At 40.2% G+C, this 24,424-nt stretch overlaps 2 protein-coding genes across 2 annotated transcripts in view; both read left to right on the forward strand.

Moving 5' to 3' along the window:
- The window catches only part of tmem265 (transmembrane protein 265), a gene marked incomplete at its 3' end in the record, with an annotated part of 224,620 nt that overhangs the window by 65,379 nt on the left and 134,817 nt on the right, over positions 1-24,424 (forward strand). The window lies entirely within an intron of this gene.
- Positions 38-7,875, forward strand: ubl3b (ubiquitin-like 3b). Its single transcript, XM_080035254.1, has 6 exons — positions 38-186; positions 743-853; positions 3,745-3,853; positions 4,296-4,382; positions 5,584-5,661; positions 6,248-7,875. Exons 2-6 carry the CDS (start codon positions 827-829, stop codon positions 6,298-6,300), a joined length of 354 nt encoding a protein of 117 aa, XP_079891380.1. The 5' UTR covers positions 38-186; positions 743-826; the 3' UTR covers positions 6,301-7,875.

Below are 24,424 nucleotides of genomic sequence, written 5' to 3' on the forward strand. Positions count from 1 at the left end.
CCCAGATGCCTTTGCGGTCACTCTGTGTTTACAGCCAGCTGACATCCGGCATCTTCCCGTCCATTAGCCTCCGATACCCCACAGTCAACGATATCTATCTACTCGATATTTTCCTCATGAAAAGCGCTCTCAGCTGATTCGTCAGGTCAACTGAATGCAACATTCCATCACATTCATCAGATGCAGGTGAGGTCGAGAAGACAATAATGTTGCACCAGTTGTTAGCCAGCTAGCCCCGCAGCTAGCCAGCGATAGCAGGATTAGCATAAACTAACACAGTAGCTTATGCTAATGTTAGCTCGATCCTTGTCTGTTTGCATGGGCTCAGTTTCGACATTTGTCAGGACGAAACTCGGTGCTGATTGTTTTCCTCGGGATAACCAGATTTTCTAGCTTTGTAACAACATTACTGTATTATATATATACAAGCCAGCTATTAAGAAGCCAGGGTTGAATCTAATAAGAAACGTTAGCATACCAGCTGAACTAGCCTTACGCTTACTGTTAAGACTTAAGCTGACTGCTGCCTTAGCCTGACGAGCTAAGTTTATTTTAATTAGCAAGACTATAGTGAAGTTATCTTGTTTGCTCTCTACTTATTCGGTCTCAGGTAAGTAATTTATCAATAATGTGCTGGATGGATTCATCTGATGGGTGATGTTAGCGATATGTTAATGAAGCCCGTGCCAGGCTGTGGGAAGCAGCTTTACAGTGTCTGTGTTGTTTGTGTCGTTTGTGTCAGGGCTCTGGCCCCGTCTCCAGCAGCTGAAGCACACCAGCCCCGACATCTCTGCTCCACTTACACAGCGTTGCTCCTGTCTAAGCCATGACCACCCAAAGGGACCTTGATATGGTGAGTGAGGGTCTGCCTACTTTTCTCCAGGTAGCAGCAACATCTTATCTGATGGTGTATGCCAAATCTATTGCTCCAGCATCATATATTAATATATAAGCGATTGACACATCTGACTAGCATGGTGAAACATTACATAAACGTTTCCTAAGTTATAATAATTTAGGGGTGGGCGTAGGAGGGGGGAGTCAAGGATTAGCTAACATCCATAAACACTTAGCTGTGACAGTGACTGCTGTTCCTGTGAAGGCCATCTGTCTAATCTCAGTTAAAACGTTGCCCTACTTTCCTTTCAAGGTTTAGACGCCAATTGATTGTACCCTCTTAATAAATCCTGACCCCCCCCCCCCACCCCTACACACACACACTCTCCTCACTATAGGGGTCGACAATTTTCATTTAGAACAATATCAGGTATGATAAGATAAGTTAAACAGGGAGTAAGATTCTCTTCTAGTTATACCTTGCTGCTGTGTTTAATTTGAACTTTATATCTATATTTCACTAAGACATTTGTAAAACTATAAACTGCTGAATTATGTGTCAATAACTTAAAGGCCTACTTCACCGGTGGGAATATGAAGGTGTATTGAATTCTGAGATCCTATGTAGTATAAATGTGAAAAAAAAATTGAAATTGGTTCATCCTAGCCTGAGAAAAGGCAGATAGAGTGTTTTATGGTCTCACTGTCTAACCCTACATTTCTCTTACTGTGACATCACAGTAAGAGAAATGTAGGGTTAGATCAGTTATTTTACTGCATAATTCAACAATAGGGAAGCATTTAGTGTTGGAACAATTGATTGTTCAGTAATCAATTGATCCAGTGATAGAAAGGTTATCTTTTAAAAAAACACTATTTTTGTTTTTGAAACTATTTATTTAACAATATTTTAAGCAGAAATGACAAGTTATGACTTTACAATGGGAAGATAAGCAGCTATTCTCTTTTTTATGTGTTTTTAAATTAAATGTGTTTTCAGATTCTGGGCTATTGGTCACATACAATAAGATTAGCCTTTGGTAGCCCATTTAACACTTGTATGACGTGTATGATGGATTTTATGTATTTCTTTATACAATTGTGAAGCCTGATTTTGCCATTGGTAACCAGGCAGATTTGACTTTGTTGTTATTTTGTTGGGGATGAAAGGGATGGGGACAAAGCTTGTTAATGATGACATGGGTATGTAACCCTACATTGAGGTTATTCGGTTCATAGGGGGAGGGGAGGGCGGAGGGCCACCGAGGGAGGATTGTATTTGTAAACAGATCAGAGAGTGGGGTTGTGACGTCACACAGCATGGTTAAGTCTCTTTGTTCTCTCTTCTGTGATTTGCGAACCAAAAGTCCATGAAAGTCCATGTTCCAACCTTTAAGACAAAGGGTAAATATTGGGGAAAATGAATCCCATCCGTCAATTCAACTTATGTATGCCAACCTCTAAGAAGAAAGATGTATTGATGGGATACCCCCCCCCCATGCCATTTTTTGGAGAAGGGCAGGATTGATTAGAGGTGATGGATTAATGGATTAATAAGTAACAGTACTTACTGCAGCATAAATTACACCACTGAGGTCCAAAATGCATCAATAATTCAGGTCATAGCAATGTTTTAATCCGGACCATGAGCTGATTATAAATTCATTAGATAATAATAATTTTGTCCAATAATAAAAGGGACAAAAGTAAAATCATCTTAATTCAAATTCCTTCGCTACTGATGACTGCTTTGAAATCTATGAGAAGGAGCTCTATCATACTGACCATTTCTTCATAAGGTTAAAAACATATAAGTATGGGGGCGCCCTTAGCTCAGTTGGTAGGGTGTCCCCCCCCTCCCCGGGCCGGGCCCAGCAGCAGACCCGATTCCCGCCCGCGGTCGTTCTCTGCATGTCACTCCCCTCTGTGCTCCATTTCACCTCTGTCTCTTAAACACTATCAATAAAGCATGAAAAATGCCAAAAAATATATTTTAGAAAAAGAAAAAAAAGTATTGCACATGAAATTATACTTTTTAAAGTATATTTTTTATTATTATATTATATCGCTATATACTTATCCTTAATCATATTATTTTTTAGTCTGGTGTTCACTCCAATCTTCAATTCAGACTGACTTGAGGTCAGGTGATTGATCTGGTCAGTTAATAGCATTGAGCAGTTGGGTCCTGGATTGTTTATAATTAATGTTCAGTGTTTAATGTTTCTTCTCCATGTTTTGCATACATGGAGTTTATGATTTTTTCTTTCTGATGCTCCATACTTTGGAGTGTCCTAAATGGATATATGTATGCCTTCAAGGCATATGAGATCCATCAGCTCCGTTTTATGTTTAGTTTTTAGTTTTTTTAACAGATTGGTTTCTGTAGTGGCCCAGAGAATAAAATTAGTTGGAAGCCTCACTGTTAAAGACCCTCCCACACACAAATGCAACCTCCCCCTCTGGGCTATGCACTGGCCATGTAAATTTAATAACTTGGCCCAGAGCTGTCTGGGACACCTGGGGTTATCGCATTAGGCCGACAGCCCGGAGAGAAGCTCGTAGCCTCTGGAACTGAAGGGCCTGTGTTCCCCCCCTCCTCCTCTACTCAGCCCCACCCTCATCTGTTGTCTCTGGCAACAGGGGCTCACTTCAGTGTAAGCCCTCAGTGAATGAAGTCGCCCAGTCAAAGGGTGGTGATCTGGGCTGGATAAATCGAATTAGACTGGAATGCCCATCTCTTCACAGCCTCCTGGAGGTCACCTCATGTCTGAAGAGGTTAGACAAATTGGAGGGATTCCACAACAACTAATTAAGAAGAAATTAAATGGACATTTGGCATTTGTGTTGGCTGATGCTACATTTCTGCGGACTAATGTTAAGCTGTGTTTTTGTTTGTTGTTGTAGGTGCACCTCCGCCTGATCCTGGTCAGTGGGAAAACACAAGACTTCACTTTCTCCCCAAATGACTCGGCCACAGACATCGCCAAGCATGTGTTTGAGAACTGGCCTGAAGGTACATTTTTATTTCACTCAGATTGTATTACTTTGTTCTAAAGTAGTTCATCGGATTTACTCACAATCTCTGATGACACATTTATTGTCAGTTTCTGAAAATACATATTACAGTATATTTAAGTTAAAAATGGACACGGAAATGTTACCACAAAGGTGACTTAATGAGTATTATGGCATAGAACGCTGATGGTAAACAGTAGAGCCAGACCGATTAATAGCCAACGCCAGTATATTGGCTTATTTTGGCTTATAGCAGATATATTGATGTTGATTTGTTTATTGACTGATAATTAACAAGAACTTGTGGTACAGAGATAACAAGATGGGTTCTAGGTCATAAACAAACATTGTCACGATTACAGTTGATTTAAAGTTGTAAAACATTTTCTCATCGTGTATCGCGGTGTAACAGAAAATGAATGCACTTGTTTCTCTGACAGGCTGGGAGGAGGAGAGGGTGAGCAGTCCCAGTATACTGCGCCTCATCTTCCAGGGACGCTTCCTTCATGGCAACGTTACCCTGGGAGGTAAGACCATCTCTGAACATATCGCCAACATATTTATGACCACAATTAATGTCACCAGTATCTAATTTCTAAGATGGTGACTTACCTTTAGTAATATCATTGAAAAGACATGGGAGCCTTAAAAAAACCCTGAAATCTTTGGGATAAACTAGTTCCCGACCAACTACCCTTTGAGTGAATCGCTCACTTCCCTCTCCCAAAACTGTGGTTACAATTTTTGTTTGCACTTTAAATCATACCAGAGGTCCACCTACACTTTCACAATACTCATTACGGACCGGTAATAACCGTCGTGACTGCATCATAAATTATGTCACGCATGTCAGTTGAACAAGTATGTCTTTCGGTTGAGTCTTAGTAAGCACTTCAGGTTTCCAGCAAAGGGTTGTACTGTGTCTATAACGCGCATTATATTTATGATCAGCAATTGAGACAAAGGAACACGGATACATAGGACAGGTTTTTATGAAATAGTATAATCAATAAATGGCTGAGAGTGACAGGACACAATACAAAGAGGAAGTTTCATAATTGATGAATTCATGTAGTGGAGCACTAACTGCACCCTCAATGTTGATTCAGCATCACAGATGAAGGATGTGAATAAATGAAAACTAAATTGTCATAGTTACAGTTGCAACGTGAAGTAAACTTTTTTCCTTTTGCCTCTTCCTGTTCTTGAAGGGAACGCAGTTTAACAAATGAGCTGACGAGTCAAAACAAAGGCATTTAAGCAGCAACTGTAACTGGATTTCAGTGTCATTAGACTTTTGACCTTATGGACTCACTGTCCTTTACCTGGGTTGCACATGTATAATTAGGATTTACTTTCTCCAATCAGACGGGCGGGTTAAGCGGTTCAGTGTTAAGTGGGACAACGTTTCTTTTTCTGAAGCCGCAGTCAGGCTGTCATTTATTTAGTGTGCTGAAAATAAGGTGGGACAGGAAATGGCGCGGAGTCAAATGCCCCATTCCACATAGAAAATAAATTCACTCTGACTACACCTCAACTGCCTCATCTTGAGGGTCTGCCCAGAACGCTTTAAAGATATTCAGTCCGAATTTGGCCATTTATTATCCTTTCAATAATACCATGGACTCGTTAACCCTATAATGATCCATTTCATGTGTTTTACTATCATAGGTTCACGGTATAAAGAATTGCTAAGGGATAATTAATGATTCCTTTTCTTTTTTTAAGCTCTAAAGCTGCCACCGGGCCGAACGACCGTCATGCATTTGGTCGCCAGAGAGACTCTTCCAGAGCCCAACTCTCACGGTGAATATCTTTTCTCTGTCCTAAAGCTCTTGTAAACCCAAATCCACCAAATAATTCTAACTATAGTTTCGGGAGCTAACTATGTAGTTCCAGAGATTCGGTTAAGATGAGGCTGGCTATTCTCTGGTTCTTATTACATAATAAGAATTTTTAACCAATCGGAGCATTTCTCTACCTGAAGGTTCTATAAAAACAATGACTGTTGCCATGGAGACCGTTTGATAAGGCCACACCCACACATTCCTATCAAACCGCCTAGTCGGTCAAAAAAGCAATTTCTTTAACAGAGTTTTATAATATTTATGAACATTTATTTTCAATCAGAACCCAACTTTGATATTATATATTGATTTTTACTATTTGAGAGCAGGTTTCCAGAGGCTTTAACAGAATAACCGCAAATAGTTAATATTGATGGGTTTTTAAAAATATCACCCAGCTCTCACCAAGTTTACAGGGTCCTTCTTCGTTTGACCTTTCACACATCATGCTTTACATCACAGGCTTTTGTTGCTCCTAACCTCATCCCACTCAGAGTCTGTTATCCTGATCTCACCTTGTGTCTCTGCTGTCCCGTCTCTTATAGGTCAACGGAACAGAGAAAAAACCACAGAGAGCAACTGCTGTCTCCTCTTGTAAAGCAACAGAAATTAACCTGTTTACCCCATACAAACACACACATTATACACGTATATAACACACATATATATAACACACAGACATAGACGTGCATACACCCTGTTCTCTCCTCGCCTGTCTGTCATCTTGTCAGCTGTGGATTTGGAATAAGGAAGTCTGGTTGGGACTGTCACCCGCTTTGGTTTTAACACTCGTCCAACCTGAGGCTTTTTTTCCCCCCATGCCAATTTTGTTTAACTTTTTGCCCCAAAACTTTTACTGAATCGACAGAATTTGCCATTTTCTTTTTCCTTTTTAAATTTAGATATCATGACATTAGACCGTTCCTACGCTCCTTCGCTGACCTGTTTGACAAGTCATACAAAATGAAGAAGACCCAGAAACTTGATGGACACAGAGTTGCTATAAAGGATGTGTTTGGGCTATTCCCCTTCCCTAGTAGTCACATGGATGTTCCCCCCCCCCAGGTTTTACTGAATATTGTTAACCCTCGCATTGCACTTAACCCATTTGATAACTCAGAAGTGTTAATCGTGTTTTGTCGTCGCCATCTTTCCCCCCAGTGTTTTTATTTTTAATTTTTTGGTCAGTGGAATAGGCCATAATTCCCCCGTGGTGAAAAAAAAAAAAAAAAAAGAGTGCAACCCCCCTTCCCGCCCCCCCTCCATTAGACTGTTTCTGCCCTCCCTATAACTGAACCGTTCGGTCTGTATCAGCACCAGTGGCATTTGTGCCATAAACCGTACGCCCGTTTGTTCCTGGCAGCGGACCAATGGTTGAAAAGACTATAAACACCTGACCATGGTACAGGTCCAGGAGGAATAACAAGGACCAGACTCCCAGCAAAAGCCTTGTTAAAGATGGAGTCGGAGAATTCAGTGGATTGCTTGTGTGCCATCGGGTCTCGTGTTTCGCAAATCTTGGCTATGACTTTACAAACTAGAATGTTGGTCGTGGCCTCGTAACGGGAGGCGGCGCGGCGGGCCAGTTAAACGCAGACAGAAGAAGCGGTTGAAGATGAGAGGGAGGAGTGTTGTTGCTGTGACACGCCCCTCGACTGGACACTGACAACAAAGCAGGGGGAGAGTTTTCCCACTTGAGGAGAAGTTCGAAAGGGAAATTCTGGTGGCGATTCGCCTCCTTTGTCATTTGGATGCTGTCTTTACTTCTTGTTTGCCTTTTATCGTGGAATTCAGTAATATCATTAATATTGACATTTAAATATATAAATTTTTATCTTGTGTATAGGTGGTTGTTGAATTTTAGTGTGGGTGAGTTTGTGTATGAGTGTGTCTGAGGGTGTGTGATGCACGCGGCATACTGTATGAGGACTAGTGAGGGCATGTGGTCTTTAAAAAAAATATAACAGGTGCTGCACTGGGAGTGTGGATGGGCTGCGGTTTCTTCAGAAACAGTTGGAAACCTTTTGATTCCTTCCATTCAGTGTCATTCAGTTTGTGTTTTTGTCAATCAATGTCACAGCTATGAAATATAGCTCCGTATGAATAAATGTAAAAACTAAAATGCAATGTGGTCTACATAAAAGCTTGTATTATAAATTAATAAATCTTTAAATAAGGCAACTTTTGATTCTTTACTTTTTCTCAAATGGCAACAAGAAGTTTGGGTTGAATTATTTACATTATCCATAAATCAGGATTTTGATTATGTTCTGTCAGAATACTGAAAAATTTCCATTATCATTTCCAAGAGTCTGAGATAACTTTTTCAAATGTCTTACGTCGTATCCAAAACCCAAAGGTATTTAATTGATGGTCATAGAAGACAAAAAAATACTCACATAAACATAAATAAACTGGATAATGTTTAATTTTTCAGATACATCTCTTTTTTCGATTCGACTACTTGTTTATTCAATTTATTGTTTCAATTTTAGCTGTGTTTCATCTCCATCCATTAGCTGGACATATGCCCTATTTTAGGACATATGAAAACAAGCTGCATTTAATATTAGTTTTATAAATTGCATCTTGCCTACCCTTTTTTCTGCTTTGAATCTATGTATGTGTTAATGTTGCTTATTCAAAAACTCAAACTTCTGGCCACAAGATATCTCCTAGTGATTAGTCCTTGTTCTCAGTAAATGTGTATTGGAGGTACGTCACTCTTATGTGAGTTACATGCTGCACCCCTGAATGTCTTGAAAACAATTGTCCTGCTTCTACGGTCAAATTTTGACCTGGGATTTAAGGTGAGTAAATAAACTTTTCTCCTTCAGGGGATGAATGTGAAGATAGACTTCTGGTGTCAAACTCTGCAGAAAGAAACTCCAAGATCAAAGTGAGCAGAGATTGTGTTACTTTTCACAGGACAAAACCTGCTCAGGATTAGCAGAGCGTATAGTTGTTTGGATCCAAAGTAAAACCGCTATTACTGCAGATATCAATTACATTATAAATGCAGATGCATTACAGAGTAGGCTACGCAGCATTTTAGTTATGAAGCTGGTGGAGGTGGATCTCATTTTAACTTCCTCTTGGAATCAGTTTGGTAGTGTGGCTCAGTGGTTGCCAACCTAAGGGTCGAGCCACTACAAAGAAGGCTCACAAGATAGAAAGATCGTATGATGATCATGGTAGAGAGAAGAAAAATTATCATTCCGATACACAAATCTGTTTTCATTTTTTCAACAATTCCATTTTCCGGGAAATATTGACTCATCCGATCTCTTTGGGCCTCAAACTGTTTTTAAATGAAACCATCTGAGAAGTTTGGATTTGAAATATCTGCAAACAACTCATTACATATCCAACATGCAACGAGGCTATGGTGAACAAGTACACAGATTATTTTAGAAATTGTGGGAAAACACAGCTATCATCTTAATATAACAATATATTTTAATTCATAAACTGATCATGTTTTTTGTGTGAAAAAGTAATTAGAAGAAAGTTAACTGAACCTGTCCAGCAGATATATTACAGTAAAATGGAAACATTATAATTAATTTGTTATCATATGACCTAAGTGTTGGATTTCAGTATCATGAAAGCAGGTCGTCATATATTTCATACTGATAGACTCATTTAGGAATTAGTGACATTAAACACGTGCTAAGGGTTGTATTTGCCATGCTGGTATATCAAAGGTCTGTAATGATCAAACTATATGTACGTTTAGGTTTTCACCTCTAGGTGGCGGTGTTCCTCTGTTAGCCTTATCAGCTATCATGGGTTGATGAAACAGATAGAAATATGGACCTTTATTGTAGCTGAACCTAAAGCATTGATAGAAGTTAAGGTATAGCTCAATAATTAAATATTAAGTTAACTACTGTTTCAAAATTGGCAGCAAAAAACAAACAGTTACAGGTTGAGTCTTAGTGCCTGAAAGAAACAACTAAACTTTAAAACCTTAAAGGGTATTTGTAGATAGTTTGCTGATATATCAACTGAAACAGTCTTTCTATTGTTCTAATTGGGTCACCACTTTCTGTTGAGCTGATTTTCAGCAGCTTTTTCCTCCCGTCAGCCCCAGGAATCTGCTCCTGACGTGCAGCTGCGAGACTTCCAGGTTTCCAGTTGACACTGGCAGTGTACCTAAGGAAAAGTGCAGTCAACCCACATCTTTCCCAGCATACGGTTCCTCAAAAACCTGCTATTGTCTTGAAACCACTTGTGCCTATATCTCAACATTTTTCCACTTGCTCTTATCTGAGATGCTTTTTTCCACTGGTTTGACTGGGTTAATGTGTCCACAGGAGTGTCAGTATAACCACAGAGGTGATCAGCAGTGTTGGAATGAGAGTCCAGGGAAGCAATCTGTTGAAATATTTGCTCCTTAAGTCCACAAAGCTCACGTGCAGTCAGTTTCTTCCAACATCCCTGGAGGGCTGTCTGCACTCTCAGCTGCCTGTAGGCCTGATATGGAGCACTTCACTATAGCAATACCACTGTGGCAACCCTGCTTATAGTGTAAAGTACTGCTTCATGAGTTAAACAGAGCTCAGGATTGTTTTTGTTGGAAAATACTCAAGTATTTTACAACAAAGACAGCTCATCTGATCTGAGCAATAGTGCTTAGTGACAATACAAGTAAAAATAAACTCAACCATCAAAAGTCAAATCCTTCCATTTAACGTTTTACTAATGTAATGGAACAAAAGCATTTTCTGCCAAATGAAGCTTCATTTAGCGACATTTTTAGCTATAAATTAATGTATGTTATCTGCATTTGTTGTGTTCAGCATCTGACGTTGAAATCTAAAAAGTAACTTGTTATAATATCTTTCAAATAAACGTAGTGGAGAAAAATACAACATTTAGATCTAAATTCTAATTAAGTAAAATAAAAAAAACTCAAACATATAAGTGTCACAAAATGTAGTAGTTTTTTAGTTTCCAGTGTATATGCTAAGCTAACCGGTTGGTGGCTGTAGCTCCATATATTGTACATGAAAATGGTATTAATCTTGTCATTTTACTCATTTTTTCCTCAAATGTCAAACTATTCCTTTAATGCAGACTAAGTGTTCTGTGTGGGTGATAGCATGACTCAAGCACATTTCAGGCGTGAGAATAGATTGATTGCAGTAAAGTTAGCAGATGCCTGAGTCAACAGGGGGTTGAAATGTATATGTGATGTCCTGTTAAGGCTTCTAAATCCCCTCTCCCCTTCTCTTCTCTTCACTGCTTCTGACTTTTTCTTATCTGCCAGCCCCTACTGCAGGAAAACCAGCTGTCAACACAAACACACACACACACACACACACACACACACACACACACACACACACACACACACACACACACACACACACACACACACACACACACACACACACACACACACACACACACACACACACACACACACAAAGTCGTACAGTAGCCTACAGTGTGTGTACACAGTTGAAGGAGAATGAGGCGATACCACTGACTTTTGACTCGACATTTTAAACGATCTGATGTTGGAACTTCAAAAAACAAAACAGAAAGCTATGAAAAAGTCCTCATAATAAAGTGTGAGTGTGCGCTCATGACTCCACATGTGTATTATCATGTGTGCATTCCTCTCAGTGTATTTGTCCACACCAGAGGGCCTCCGATGGCATGAAATGAAAGAGTTCAGTAGGCCAGTGTGAAAACATACACACTCATGCAGGGGTTGAATTAACGCAGTGGGACGTTCGCAAATGAGAAGCTTTCATGCTGACTCCTGTAGCTGCTGCTGTCTCTCCTCATCTCCAGCCTTTCTTCTTCTATTGGGAAAACAACACTGGTTTATGTGGTTTCCTGGGGACCTGTGTGTGTGTGTGTGTCTGTTTGTGTTGGGGCTTAAGTTGTTCCTCTTTTAATTAGAAATAAATAATTTAGATCACCTTCCCACCACAGCAGGAGACCGTTTCAGCTTTTATCTGTGCTCTGTCTCTGTAACCACATGTCCAACACAGAAAGAGTCTGACCTCTGTGTTGTCATTCTAGGATACTTTATTTGGCAGTCCTCTGCATATTTGCACTTGTGGCAATTTGTTAACCCTGAATTTTCTTTCCATTTCGTTGTGTTTACTGTTTCTTATCCTTATTTTCGCACTTCCAGCTCAACCTTAAGAGCACACCAAATGTACCACCTGTTTCTCTTCTACACAACAAACCAAATGAATGAATGAAGATGTTAAAGCTGTCTATTTTACTATCTTTAATTAGCTTATAATGATCAATGCAGGGGTCCTTGTCTTGGGTTTATTGTATATATTTTTTTATATAACATTAACCAGAACTCATTAAAAACAGTCCAAACATCTTGTGTAATGTGATGTAATGTGGGACAAACTTTGTACCTGTAAAATGCAAAATACCTCTTATCACCATTCACTTATCACTTATCAATATCACATTTGCATTCTTGACTATCCCTACGAGTGAACATCTTCAAAAATATGTGCCTTTAATGCACATTATTATCACTTAATATTAGCAATAGTGGCATGATAATGAACGCTCTTTTACTATCTGAACTGTTACCCCATTTTTATTGTGTTGTAAGCCAGTAATAATATTGTACTGTACTTTGTAATAATGTAATAACCATTGACTAATAAGGGGTGATGTGAGTAATTTAAATCATATAACTTCCCCTTAAACACACATTTTTCTCCTTCTTATTCCCTAATCTCTTGTCTTCATCCCTGGTGTCACATATTTTTAACCACTAATTATTTAATCAATACCATGTATGTGTGCTTTATGCATTTTCAGGCTATAATCTAAAGCTTTAGCTGAAATAATTACTCGACTTAAAGCTCAACACGCCTGAAAGGGTTCAAGACAGGAGTAATGAAGTTCTCTGTATAATCTCTGCCCAAATCTAAAAGCACATGTTGCATAAACTCTGCCATGTTTTACTGTAAATTCTCTCTGATTTGGATAGAAAAAATAGGTTTTCTAGTAGTTTCATCTAAGGAATGACGGAAAACATACTAAAGTAATTACAGACAGAATGGAGGCCAAAATGTGGCAAACGCGGCCCAGAGAAATTCAGACTTGTTTACCTGAAATGATCTAACAACTGGAATCTAACATTCAAATTGTGCTTATTGTAGCAATCATAATTATAGTTTATGCAATCAGTGTTGTCCTGCTGAAGGCCTGGGCGTTGTCTCTCTCTCTCTCATGTTGATTAATGTGACTCTTAAACTGGTCATTAATTGACTACATCGTTGCTGCACATGATCATCCTTTTCCTTTTCATCCCCGTTCTTCTTACATTTCCCTACGGATGTTTTAGTTTTATGTTCAGGTGTCTCTGTTTTCTTAATTTTTGCGCTCCGACGCCCACTCTGATCGCTCTCCAGACATCATTAAAGTGAATAAAACTTCCCGCTCTCCGGATCCGGTCCTTGAATTATTCCACGTGTTCACATTGTGTGTGATTATTGCTCAGTGACACCAGATGCTGACCCAGGCCTATATGTGCTGCACTGTACGTCTTAGAGGAATGTGGACACAGTTTTCTCCCTGCAGATTACTCAGTTTCGACATGGGAGACTCTCTCACTTTTCCTCTCTTGAAAGTACATTGAGACAAACACAACCACTTTGCGGCATCATTCCACCGCTGCCATACTGAGAAATAAAGAGAGTTTTGTGGAGCTGATAGGCTTAGTCAACTTTGAAAAGGTTACACAATATAGTTTTAAATGTATTGAATTGGTATGGAATGTGTATGTTTTTCATTTAGACATCAAAATGCTTTACAGTTCATTGCTCTTCTACAGTTCCTGCTGGAGCCGGAGCTGTAATTCCAGTAAGTAAGGGATCAAATGGAGGTCACTGCTGGCCCATAAGGGCTGTAGCGCACCACAAGTACATGGAGGCCTCTCCAGACACATTACAGCTTTCATCCTCACTAATGGGATCTCTTGGTGGGGAATCCCAAGTGGGATTAAGATACCTATAGCCTGGCTCCCACGCGCAAGTTTACCATGAGGGTGGGTCGCAGGAAAATATGCTGTACATGTCAAGCCCACTTCAGCAACGTTAACATCTCTACATGCAAAAAGAAGTGCACAAACCAGCCACTGGAGATTGATAATTACCTGTTCTCACACCCCTATTGTCAGGGATCAGTTTCGTATTTCCCCCCTCTCGGTACACAGTACCGACACAGTCGCAGTGTTCTTGTTTCCCTCCAGGCCTTGACCAAGTTGAATCTGACACGGTTTGCGACTCAATGAGAATGTATCGGATGATGGCAAGCAGCCCACAGAGAGAGACAATGCCAAATGGTAACTTTTTACCCTCCTTGAGTTGGATGGCATTGTTGGATACGTTTTGGAGTTCCCCGGCACCCCAGCCAAGATAAAAGAAAGAGGACAAAAGCTTTAACTTGGAGGATGAAAAAAAACATGAGTGCCACGTCTCTTAGTGCAGACCACACAAACAAGAGAGTGAGAAAAAGCTGCTTGTCTTTTGTATATTCACAGTGTAAGGTCTCTATACTCTCTTCTGTATTCTAAAACTTCCTCATGCTTGGTCACTGCAGCGGTAAACCAAGTGTCTGTGTGAGACAAGATTGTCTGTCACATGGCATATGAGCGACTCTTTAAAGAGACAACACGGTTCAGTTACCACATGTATCAACTCCAACCAGCTCTTCTTCACCTTCAAATGTTCTGTGTTTTGTTTATTTCTTGCCATTCATCTGGCTTCTTGATCCACGACTGTCAGAGGAAGTGCTTCCCTGCAATCCTCTCTGCGATAATGTCTGCTGCAATGGCCAGATGTGATGAACCATAGTCAGACATGTAGTCAGACGTGATTGCTATTTGTTTTTCCTCTTCATTTTGTGTGGAAACAGTGGAGCTCCTGTGTGCAGCCCTGCCGGGGACTCACACCACCCTGCAGTAGCAACAGCAGCGTCTCTGGTGCTGAGAGCAGCAACAAGGAAAGGTCAGGTTGAGTCTATTGTTATAGCGCCGTCAGGTCTGTGATTTATGGGCAGCAGCAGGTTCACACAGTTTGTGGCGCTGTAATTCGCTCACTGTTTCCATATTTTTGTTTTATATACAGGAAGAGAAAGATATGATTTGGATGGGAAAGAACGCCTGCATCACTTTTGCCTCTGTATCTGGTACAAGTATGATGACACTGCAGCTTACAAGTAGCATTATCAATTCATTTGCAGATAGTTTTCTCTTTACACCAAATGTCTTGTTTTTGTTTTGAGAAAAGCAACTAGAAGTTGAAAATTTTTCAAATTTAGCTTGAAACAAAAACCCTGTGAGTGTATCAAGACTTTCCTGTTGAAGTGAGACCCCGGTTAATGAGTCCAAAGTCGTTGTTTTGTGTCCTCATAATCACTTGCAAGATGTGAAATGACCTCGAAGGCAGTTATCGCTCAATCTGCTCCAGTGAAGTATAATTACATTTGGGAGCTATAACAGGCAGCTGTCAACTGTGAAACAGGGTGCTGGAAAGGAACACACATACTTCTTTGAGTTTTATGAGGTGATTTCCTGAAAAATGCATTAATGCTTATGCAATTTTATCATGCAAAAGTGGAAAAAAAATGGGACCTAATGACAGCACAGCTCAGGTTTTAAGCCTCAGAGGTTGTTAATGTGTCCTCGGGGTGTTTGTTGTGGGTGACAGAAGGGCATCTGGGACTTGGCGGCTGAGTGGAGTTCCTTTGGTTCTGCGCTGGAGTTGTTGAACCGGCGCTCTATAAGCCGACAGTCAGTCAACACCCCGCCAAGTCGCAGGCTCATAATTCAACAACATCTTCTGGCGACATGGCCCCTGCATGAGAGTATTAGCAGCTTTATGGAATAAAGGAGCCAGGAGAGAAACATAAATTGACCTTGGTGTGATCGGCAACATCATAGAATATTTGCAGACTAAACTATTTTTCTTTACATCCTTTACTTCTCTAAAATAAACTTTTAAATACAAAACACCAGCAGCTTTTGAATGCCCTCTCTAGACTAGTTAAGAGTTTAAAGTCTGTCGCACCTGTGACCACATCCAAGAGTGATGTCACGGTGTACTGACACTCCCCGGAGTAAGTTTCTACATCACTGCAGCAAGTTAGTCCCTTAAGAGTTCAGCAAAGACAAGACTTCAGCTGTTACTTTTGTGTTTTACAACTGGATTATTTCCCTTTCTCGTAAAACATTTGCAAAACACTCCTTATGGAGATATTGTTAAAATCTATATCATGACATGTTTTTTGACATAAATATATCCAACAATATACCAAATCACACAACAAAGCCAAACTGATTTTGACAAAGTGGACTCAAAGCCTACTACTCAAATCCTTTTCTGAAGCTTTCAGTCGATTTTACGGGAAGACCACAAGTTGCATTTAAAAGTATTTGAATGACAATCCCACCCAAATCAAATTGAAAATGTGCCTTTGCAGTACAATTTGTAGTTGTTAATGATTTGTGAAAAGATAAATACCGTAGATGCATCACTGGTTAAAGGTCATATATTATATTGCAAAATGCACTGTTTCATGGTTTTTCAACTTAAATAAGGTTCCCCCGGTGTATCTAGAGTTTCCAAAAGTATGGGAAAAAACAACCCTCTCTCTTTTTCTCCTCATCCAGCTTTCCCAAAACCTGTGTTCCAAAACCACATTCAGATTCTCTCCCCTTATGATGTCTAATGGGAGAAGCCACGCTCCCCATCACCAACCTAACTTAGCACTACCTCCACCTCTGATAAGCACACCTGCTCTGAATCTAACTGGCAGTCCACTATATTCAGCCGACGGGTGATGCTTGAGCCCCCCACCTGGCCATTCAGAGCAGACAAGGCTTTTTGGAAGGCGGGGTTTAGCTAAAACAGCATTTCAGAGGGTAAGAAGAGGAGATTTAGCACTTGCACCGTGAGAAATAAAGTTACAATTTTGAACCATTAAATGAACATAATGTGACCTTTAAAAGCTCAACCTTATGTAAGTGTTTATTCAAAGTGAGCTTCTGTCCAAGTGTCAGAGGGAGCAGGTCTTGGATGACTAATGGTGTTACTAATCTGGATCTGGATGAGAGTTGAGCGTGAGGACACACAGCTGCGGCCCAGCCTCGTCTGCACTGAGATCAGGCTTTGGCCACCTCAGTCACCCAATGTTCCTCCCTCTGTCTGTCTCTCTCACTGTGATTATAGACTGTTGTCTTACGTCCCAATGAGCCACCAGACATTTTTGTGCTGCGTTGCATTCTTTATGTAAGATCAGGAATGATTGGTGCGAGGCCTTGGATGATTGGTTTTCGTTTTTTATCAAAGTTAAACAATCGTTTTATATTGAGTGAGATATGATAGGACAGTGAAAGTAGACGTGAACTGTTTTTTTACTATAGGGCAGATGGAGAGACATTTCTGAGCTGGATTTACTGGTTCTGATGGTACAGAACGTTCTTTTCTGAGCCTCTTTTCGAAACTGGGTCCCTGGTGTCAGACACAGTTGATGTTTTTCTCCAAGTTTTCCTTGGCTTTGCATGGGGTGTTTTGGAGTCTACTCCTTATTATAAACAGACATGCATTTGCAAAGCTTTTGTGATCATCCAAGATTCTCAGGCACTCGAGCCCTTGGACCTTTTGTTCAGGCTGTGGGTAACCTTCGGATACGTTTGCAATTAAACAGTTGTCGTTGGAATGTTTTGTCATAGCCCTGACGTCTTTTTAGAGCTGTTAATCTCTGTGCCATCTCCTGTCTGATGAATGAATGATTTATTTTTTCTCCTGTCTGCTGAATTTATAGACCACAATCAACCGTGGATTAATTGTCAGTCAAAAACAATAAGCTCCAGCTGAGCATAAAGCATGGAGCTGTTCCATGCTGGAATCCAATTATGAGCACCATTTCTTCATCTGAAAAGATAACCAGGCAGTCAGAACGAAACCCCAAAACCCAGAACCCTAGTTTGTGGCTCATCTGCATAGAGTGTAATTCTCAGCTTTCATGGTTATTTTTCTGACAACGGGAGTGGGGGCTCGCTTCACTTCTGTGTGATATGCGGTGTTTAAAGAATTCCACAGAGTGGCCCTGAGTACAGCTCCGAAGCCCAGTCTGTGGTTTATCAGTTCAAAGCATACAGGGACAACAAACAGGCGCCCTTGTTATTCGCAGGCGAACAGAAAAAAGGCTGCAGTAAAAAGTCCATTGCCAAACCCCAGTGAATTCCTGATGAAGGAAAGAATGCAGCGAGAGAAGACACGTTCTCTTCCTTTCTCAGATTTATTTTCTTCTTTCAGAACCATGAAAACCTCCCAGCACAGTCTTTTGGCTTGCACAGCTTCTCGGTCACTTGCACAGTTCTGGTTGGTCATAAAACAAAACCCTGTCTTATATATCAGGGGGAAAGTATTGAAATGAAAGCATTTGTACACTGATGGAATGCAGTAACAGCTCAACACATGCACTGATAATTAAGCACTTGTCAGGAACATCATTTTTTTGTTCGTCGTGTGTATCCTGCTGAAATAGGCCGCCCTTTTCCTCTTTATTCACAGACAAGTTGTTTAGTATTTGTCGTGGAATTGCCTGCTCAGCGAGACTGACAGTGATTATGAACAGTACTGTTTTGTTTTGTTGGGGAGCAGTTTTCACCAAGATAATAATGTAACTGAGAGGATAAGCTCCCGCTGACAACAGCATCGAGAAAATATCTGGCAGCCTATAGCTCTCTGCTATTGAGCTTCATCTGGATTGTTTCAGTGAGGCAGTATGGATGAAAATCAAATAAGAAACACACTATTAAAAAACACCTCAATCAAACCAGGAATCCTCTAAAAACACCAATTTCCAGGACTGGTTGTTACTCACAGTCACAAGTATTGACTTTCTTCCTCAAAGGCGATTTTTATTGTTTCCTTCCACACACACACACACACACACACACACACACACACACACACACACACACACACACACACACACACACACACACACACACACACACACACACACACACACACACACACACACACACACACACACACACACACGGCCTGGTTTCACTCCTCCACAGTGTGGTCATTATCAAGGCTTCTTCGTTACCTGGCAACCTTGTTGTTACTGTGGACGGATCCTTTGTGAGTTCTCTGGAGCAAGGAACTGTGTTGATAACACTGAGGAACATTCCAGAGCATTCCATTGCGGACTCAGGTGCCCCCTCAGCCTCAGAACCGTTGACTCTGATGCAAGAGACACAAAAAGAAAAGAATATACGGTATTATCAAAGTAGTAAACTGTCTACTATATATTATTTTTACTGGGATAGTTTTAGGTAAAACATTTTATTTTTTAGAGGTAAGATTATTCAAACAACTAGTGGAAGTGAAATCTGTGAAAAAAAGGAGTAAAATTATTAGGCTTTTGTAGCGTGTGAGTAAAACTAGTAAAATGTAACAATAACCAAAGTGAAAAATGAAAAATACATAAGAGTTTGTTAAGCGCAAATCCACATATCTACAGTATATTAAAAATGTCCTGTAGGTAGCTGTGTTGAGCAAAGGACTTAAATACTGGGTGCACCAGACACAGTTAGTGACAACCAGGTGAGCAATGTAGAGCAGCTAGCAAGCTAAAGAGTCAGATATTTCCTCTCAGCATTTTATGAACACCAAACTAAAGCTAAAAAGAGGGTATATATTCCCGGGTGGCTAGAAACAACTCCAAAACGATGTTAATTGCACTAACAATTTTCGAGGTGATAGTATGTCCATGTTGTGTTGTCAGTTTGTTAGGCTGCCCCCATAGGCAGAAAAACTAAAAACTAATGAACTTAATGAAAATAATTTCAAAAAAGAATTTTACTTTTATAATTGTGAAATCAACATTTTGTTGAAAAGCAACTCATGTAGCCCACCATTGTGGCTCTACATGTTCCACATTGAGATAAATACCTGTACATTGATAGAATACACATGGGAAGAATGTAGCCTATATTATGAAAACTAGGTCTATTTTTCACAAGATTGATCTTATAGATTGGAGATACTTGTTAAAGATACCTTTATATGGTATACCTAAATAATTAAGAATGAATGGGATATTCACTAAGTGGGGTTGCGGTTACATAATTGATTTCAGCCCTGATAAGATGACCCGTGAGGTTGTTGTTGTATTTTGTATTATTAATAATAATTATAAAAAATGGATTGCCAAAGCTGATTGAAGACTAGGTGAGATATATGTGTTTGGATTTCCCTGAGTGGGAGCAAGGTTTTAACAGCAGGTTGCCTTGGAGATGACATCATACTCACATACTTTACCGGTCAAACAGGGATCTGCAGGGAGGTAAGAGATTCTATTCAGAGTAGGAAGTAGAGTCTCATACACGAGAGTGTCAGCGGGAATGTTCGCTCTTTGGCTGTAAATATTTGGGCCTGTTTACTGAGTCCTTTGCAGTGGAATTGTTTTCTCCACTCCACTGACCTGAATGCTGTTTGTCAGCGTCTCCTCCATGGAAACAGCTTGGGGATGTTTGATCGATCTCATGTGGTTGGATGGTTTGCAGTCGCCTGGGCTGTGTTTCTGTCACAGCTTCTTTTGATGATTTCTAGTTATTCAAACCATATTGGTGTGATGATGAACGATGAGTCGGCCCTGTCATTTTTCTTGTGGCCCACACGTTTGCATTTTCCACAATGCATAGCAGCTGTGTAGACGTCTGTGACTCCCTTATACTTCAATTGTCACTGTTGATGATAGATGCCGAGTCCCTAGGCTGCAGTAGTATGTCTGGTCTCACCAAGAAGCTCACAACTCAAAACATTCCCCCTAGTCATTTCTACCCACTGGAATCAGTTAAAATGACCCATATATTCAACCCCAACTTGGATGGTGGTCGTTCCTCAGTTCCCATTTGGCACTGATCTTTTCATCATACTGGGAGTTTGTTTGGAGAGTTTTTTTTTTCGTAAAGGAATCAAGGATGAAACACTTATCTGCTTTTGTTAATTTCCCGATTGGAAAGCATTGTTTTCAGGGTCAAGATTGGTTCAGTGTTAGGACTAACATGAAGAGAACAATATTAGTGATAGAAAATTAAACTAAAGATCAGTTTATTTCTCAGTTGTATCTGGCTCAAATAAAAACATATTATATGCCAGTTTACATCGATTTTTGTCCCATATTTCTCAACACAAACTTTCCGAGAAACAAGTTTTGCAAATGCAGTTTTTAACACAACATATCTGTGACTAAAATCTTCTGACCTAATAGCAATAAATTGATTTATTTTGGCCTTTGGGACCTTAAGGCCTGTTGTAACCATTATATCACTTGAATAAGTCAACACATGCCAATCTCCTTTCCATATATGCAGGCCAAAGAGTCATGTTAGGAGTGTTATGGGAGCCCTGAGGTTTGAGTGACAGAATACCGTTTGGGAATATTTCTAATCTCATCAGTAGACTCCCTCCTACACATTTCAATCTGCCCAGACTGGTTAAAGATATGAGTAGACACACTCTCCATCTCTCTCCTGATGGATTTAGTCACAGTCTGTTTGCATTTCTAAATTCTGTTTTTGTTAACTTTTTTTCTCTTTCTTTTTTCCCTTTTCCTTTCCTCTAACAACACATGCAGCCAAACTGAAATGACATCATGCCGAGTCGGAGGTCGGACTGCATACGTACCCACAAGGCCCTACAGGAGAACCAGGGACCAAAGGAAGAAGGGGTATCTGTTCAACAGGATGATGGAATATTTATGAAGGGAGGGAAATTGTATAATGCCTGAAAAGCTCTTTCCTGGCACAGGTGTAGTTATTTGTCGAGTGCTGCAACAACAGGCGGACAGAAATGTGGAAAATATCCGCTCTGTTTTGAGCTGATGATGAGGAGATTGAGGACAGACAGATGCGATGGGAGGGCTTTTGATGAAAAGGGGACGGGTGAAGATGCAATAAATTTTATCCGGACGGGGGAATAACGGGACATAAAACAGAGGCACAGGCTGGGGAGGAGAAAGGGGACATTCATTGTGGCCACAGTCCCCCCCTTTAAAAGAACCGCTCTCTCTTAAAAGAGCGCGAGAGGGTTTGGCCGAGAGTGGGCCAATTATCAAATTAAAGGGTCCATAGAAAACCCTGTGATCCAGTTAATAAATCCCCATTTGCTTACAGAAACTGTCGTGGGGCCCTCACAGCATGTCAGCCTTGATCCCCCGGCCCACCACGATGGCATCACAATGGCTGTGCCTTTGTTCAACACCTTCATGTACAAAAGTATCTTCCTCAGTCTAATTTGCACACGAGGCAAAGGAAATGAAAGACAAGCTCACTACACTATGGAACTATTACAGGCTTTGACTTGTGCACAGCACTGCAGCACCATTCCCATGGAAATGTAAGGTATGCCTGCTCACACATACCCAGCATGGAATCACTCATTTGGAATCCTCCAGACTCAGCAAGCTCAGCCGGACAGCTACCAGTAATGACATACTGTATATTAGTGAATCATGCACAAACACTAAAAAACGACTGAAGTCAAACACAAGTGGCACAGACAGCTGGTAACCTGTTGGCTTTTATTTTCCTAATTAGCTTTCCTCTCTCCACTGACAGACTAATAAAGCACTTCCCCTGAAAGGTGGCCAGATGTGAAAGTGACAGGTTATTTCTTTATTTGTTGTCTTAAATGAATTATCATGGAAAGTGTGGGAAGGTGAGGATGGGTCAGAGAAAGTGACAGAGCATTGAGGGGGTCAGGGATTTTGAGGAGGAAGGTCAGTGACGTTCTGCACCTCAGTGTTAAAGAAACAGACATGAAGATGAGGGAAAATACACTGGCATATCTCAGGCATGTTGTGGTCAGTGTTTCCACTAATTTTTTCAAGGGGTAATCATTTGTTTTCCATTCATCTACTGGTCTGAAATTATATTTGATGATCACCACCAGAAGCGGTACCTAGTAAACATTATACCTGCTAAGCATGTTGGCATAGTCATCGTGAGCATGAGAGAAGGTTAGCTTGTTGACTGATGTTTTTGAGCAAAAAGGTTAAACTAATGATATTCCCATCAACTTTACTTTGTGTTTAGAGCTAATTAAAAAAATATAGCATGGTCATACTCTTAACACAGCTCTCAGCTCAAAGATCAAATAACAGGCCTCACAGAGTAGCTAGCATGGCTGTTAACTGTTAGCCTTCCATTAGTTTACACATCTTGACTGCCAGATGCAAGTTTTATACTTACATCATTCAAGAAAAGTAGAGTTTTTTTAAATAGTATGAATTTAATTACAGCAAACAATATAAAAATGTCTATACAATATCAAATAGTTCTCAGTAATTAACCAAAGTCGAACATGAATTTTCAGTGCAATTCTGCTCAAAAAATCACTTGCGCAAAATGCATTCACTGACCAGGGCACAAGCTCAGACTGACCTACCTGATGCTACATACCCAAAAGGTTATGACAATCCCACCTGGAGTCCATGTATGAATGTGCAGAATTTGTGATGAGGAGCTAATGGTGTGCGAGGCAGTAGGGAAATAAATTACACCATCATATGAAGGCAGCAGCATGTCAGTGTCACAGGGTCGATTCTCAGTCAAGGATTTTTCTTTCCTCTGGACCCAACAAGTTCCCCCTGCCCCTGCATTCAATTGCGTGTTTGTTTAAATGTCAATGCGAATCAGGTGAGTTTATCGTCTTAAACGCATACTGTAAATTTCTTTAAGTAGAGTGTTATTCCAGATTGAGTTGGGAGCTTGTTTCAAGGCTCCAGCCTCTTGTGACCCTTGACAAGAATAAGAATCAATAAATCACACAGTTAAACAAGACAAGACATTTTGGAAATGAAAGATATATGACAGACAGCTGTAATTTTAGCAGTTTAAAGAGAGATTTTTCCTTCAAAGTGTCAAATAATCTATTACAAGCTTCGAAAAACGTTAACACGTGTTAGACAAGGAGCTGCTAATACCCCTTTAACAGATAGAAGACAGCTGGGACACAAGACCCTCAAAGATTACATTTTTCTATCATGACAAGACATCACATCTTACCAATTGACACATGTTTACAAATTGAGAAAAATGAACAGAAAGGTTTCCATCATGTGAAGGAAACTGTGATATAGGTTTCCAAGACACAGGCTTTCAAGGAACAGTTTGGCTTTTTGGAAAATATTATTTGCTTTCTTGGCAAGAGGCAAGGAAAAATTAAATACAAATTCCTAAAGAAAAGTTTTTTTTTGTATTAATGATGTATTTTATCCACATATTTACTTTTTTACTATTACTAATAATAACATGGACTCATTAACGACCACATTCATGTCTGTACGCTAAATATGAAGCTACCGCTTTCTGTTGGTTACCTAGCTGAGCATAGAGGCTGGAAACAGGGATACAGATTGTTATCCCACATAACAATCTGTATCTTCTGTCCTGCTCAATTTTACGGTGCGGGAACAGAATATGAGCAGAACTCATTGTGAGGAAGAGCGGAAAATAGAGTACGGAAAGAGATGAATCCACAGAGGAACAGAGGCCAAGTTGCTCAATGCTAAACACACACACACACACACACACACACACACATAAAGGAAATATCTTGTATATAGCAGAAGGACAGAGATGCACATTTACACCTCTCTGGCCTACTGCCTGCTCCATACCTTCATTGCCATCCTAA

This window comes from Ammodytes marinus, assembly GCF_949987685.1.
Source record: "Ammodytes marinus genome assembly, chromosome: 10".
Lineage (NCBI taxonomy): Eukaryota > Metazoa > Chordata > Actinopteri > Uranoscopiformes > Ammodytidae > Ammodytes > Ammodytes marinus.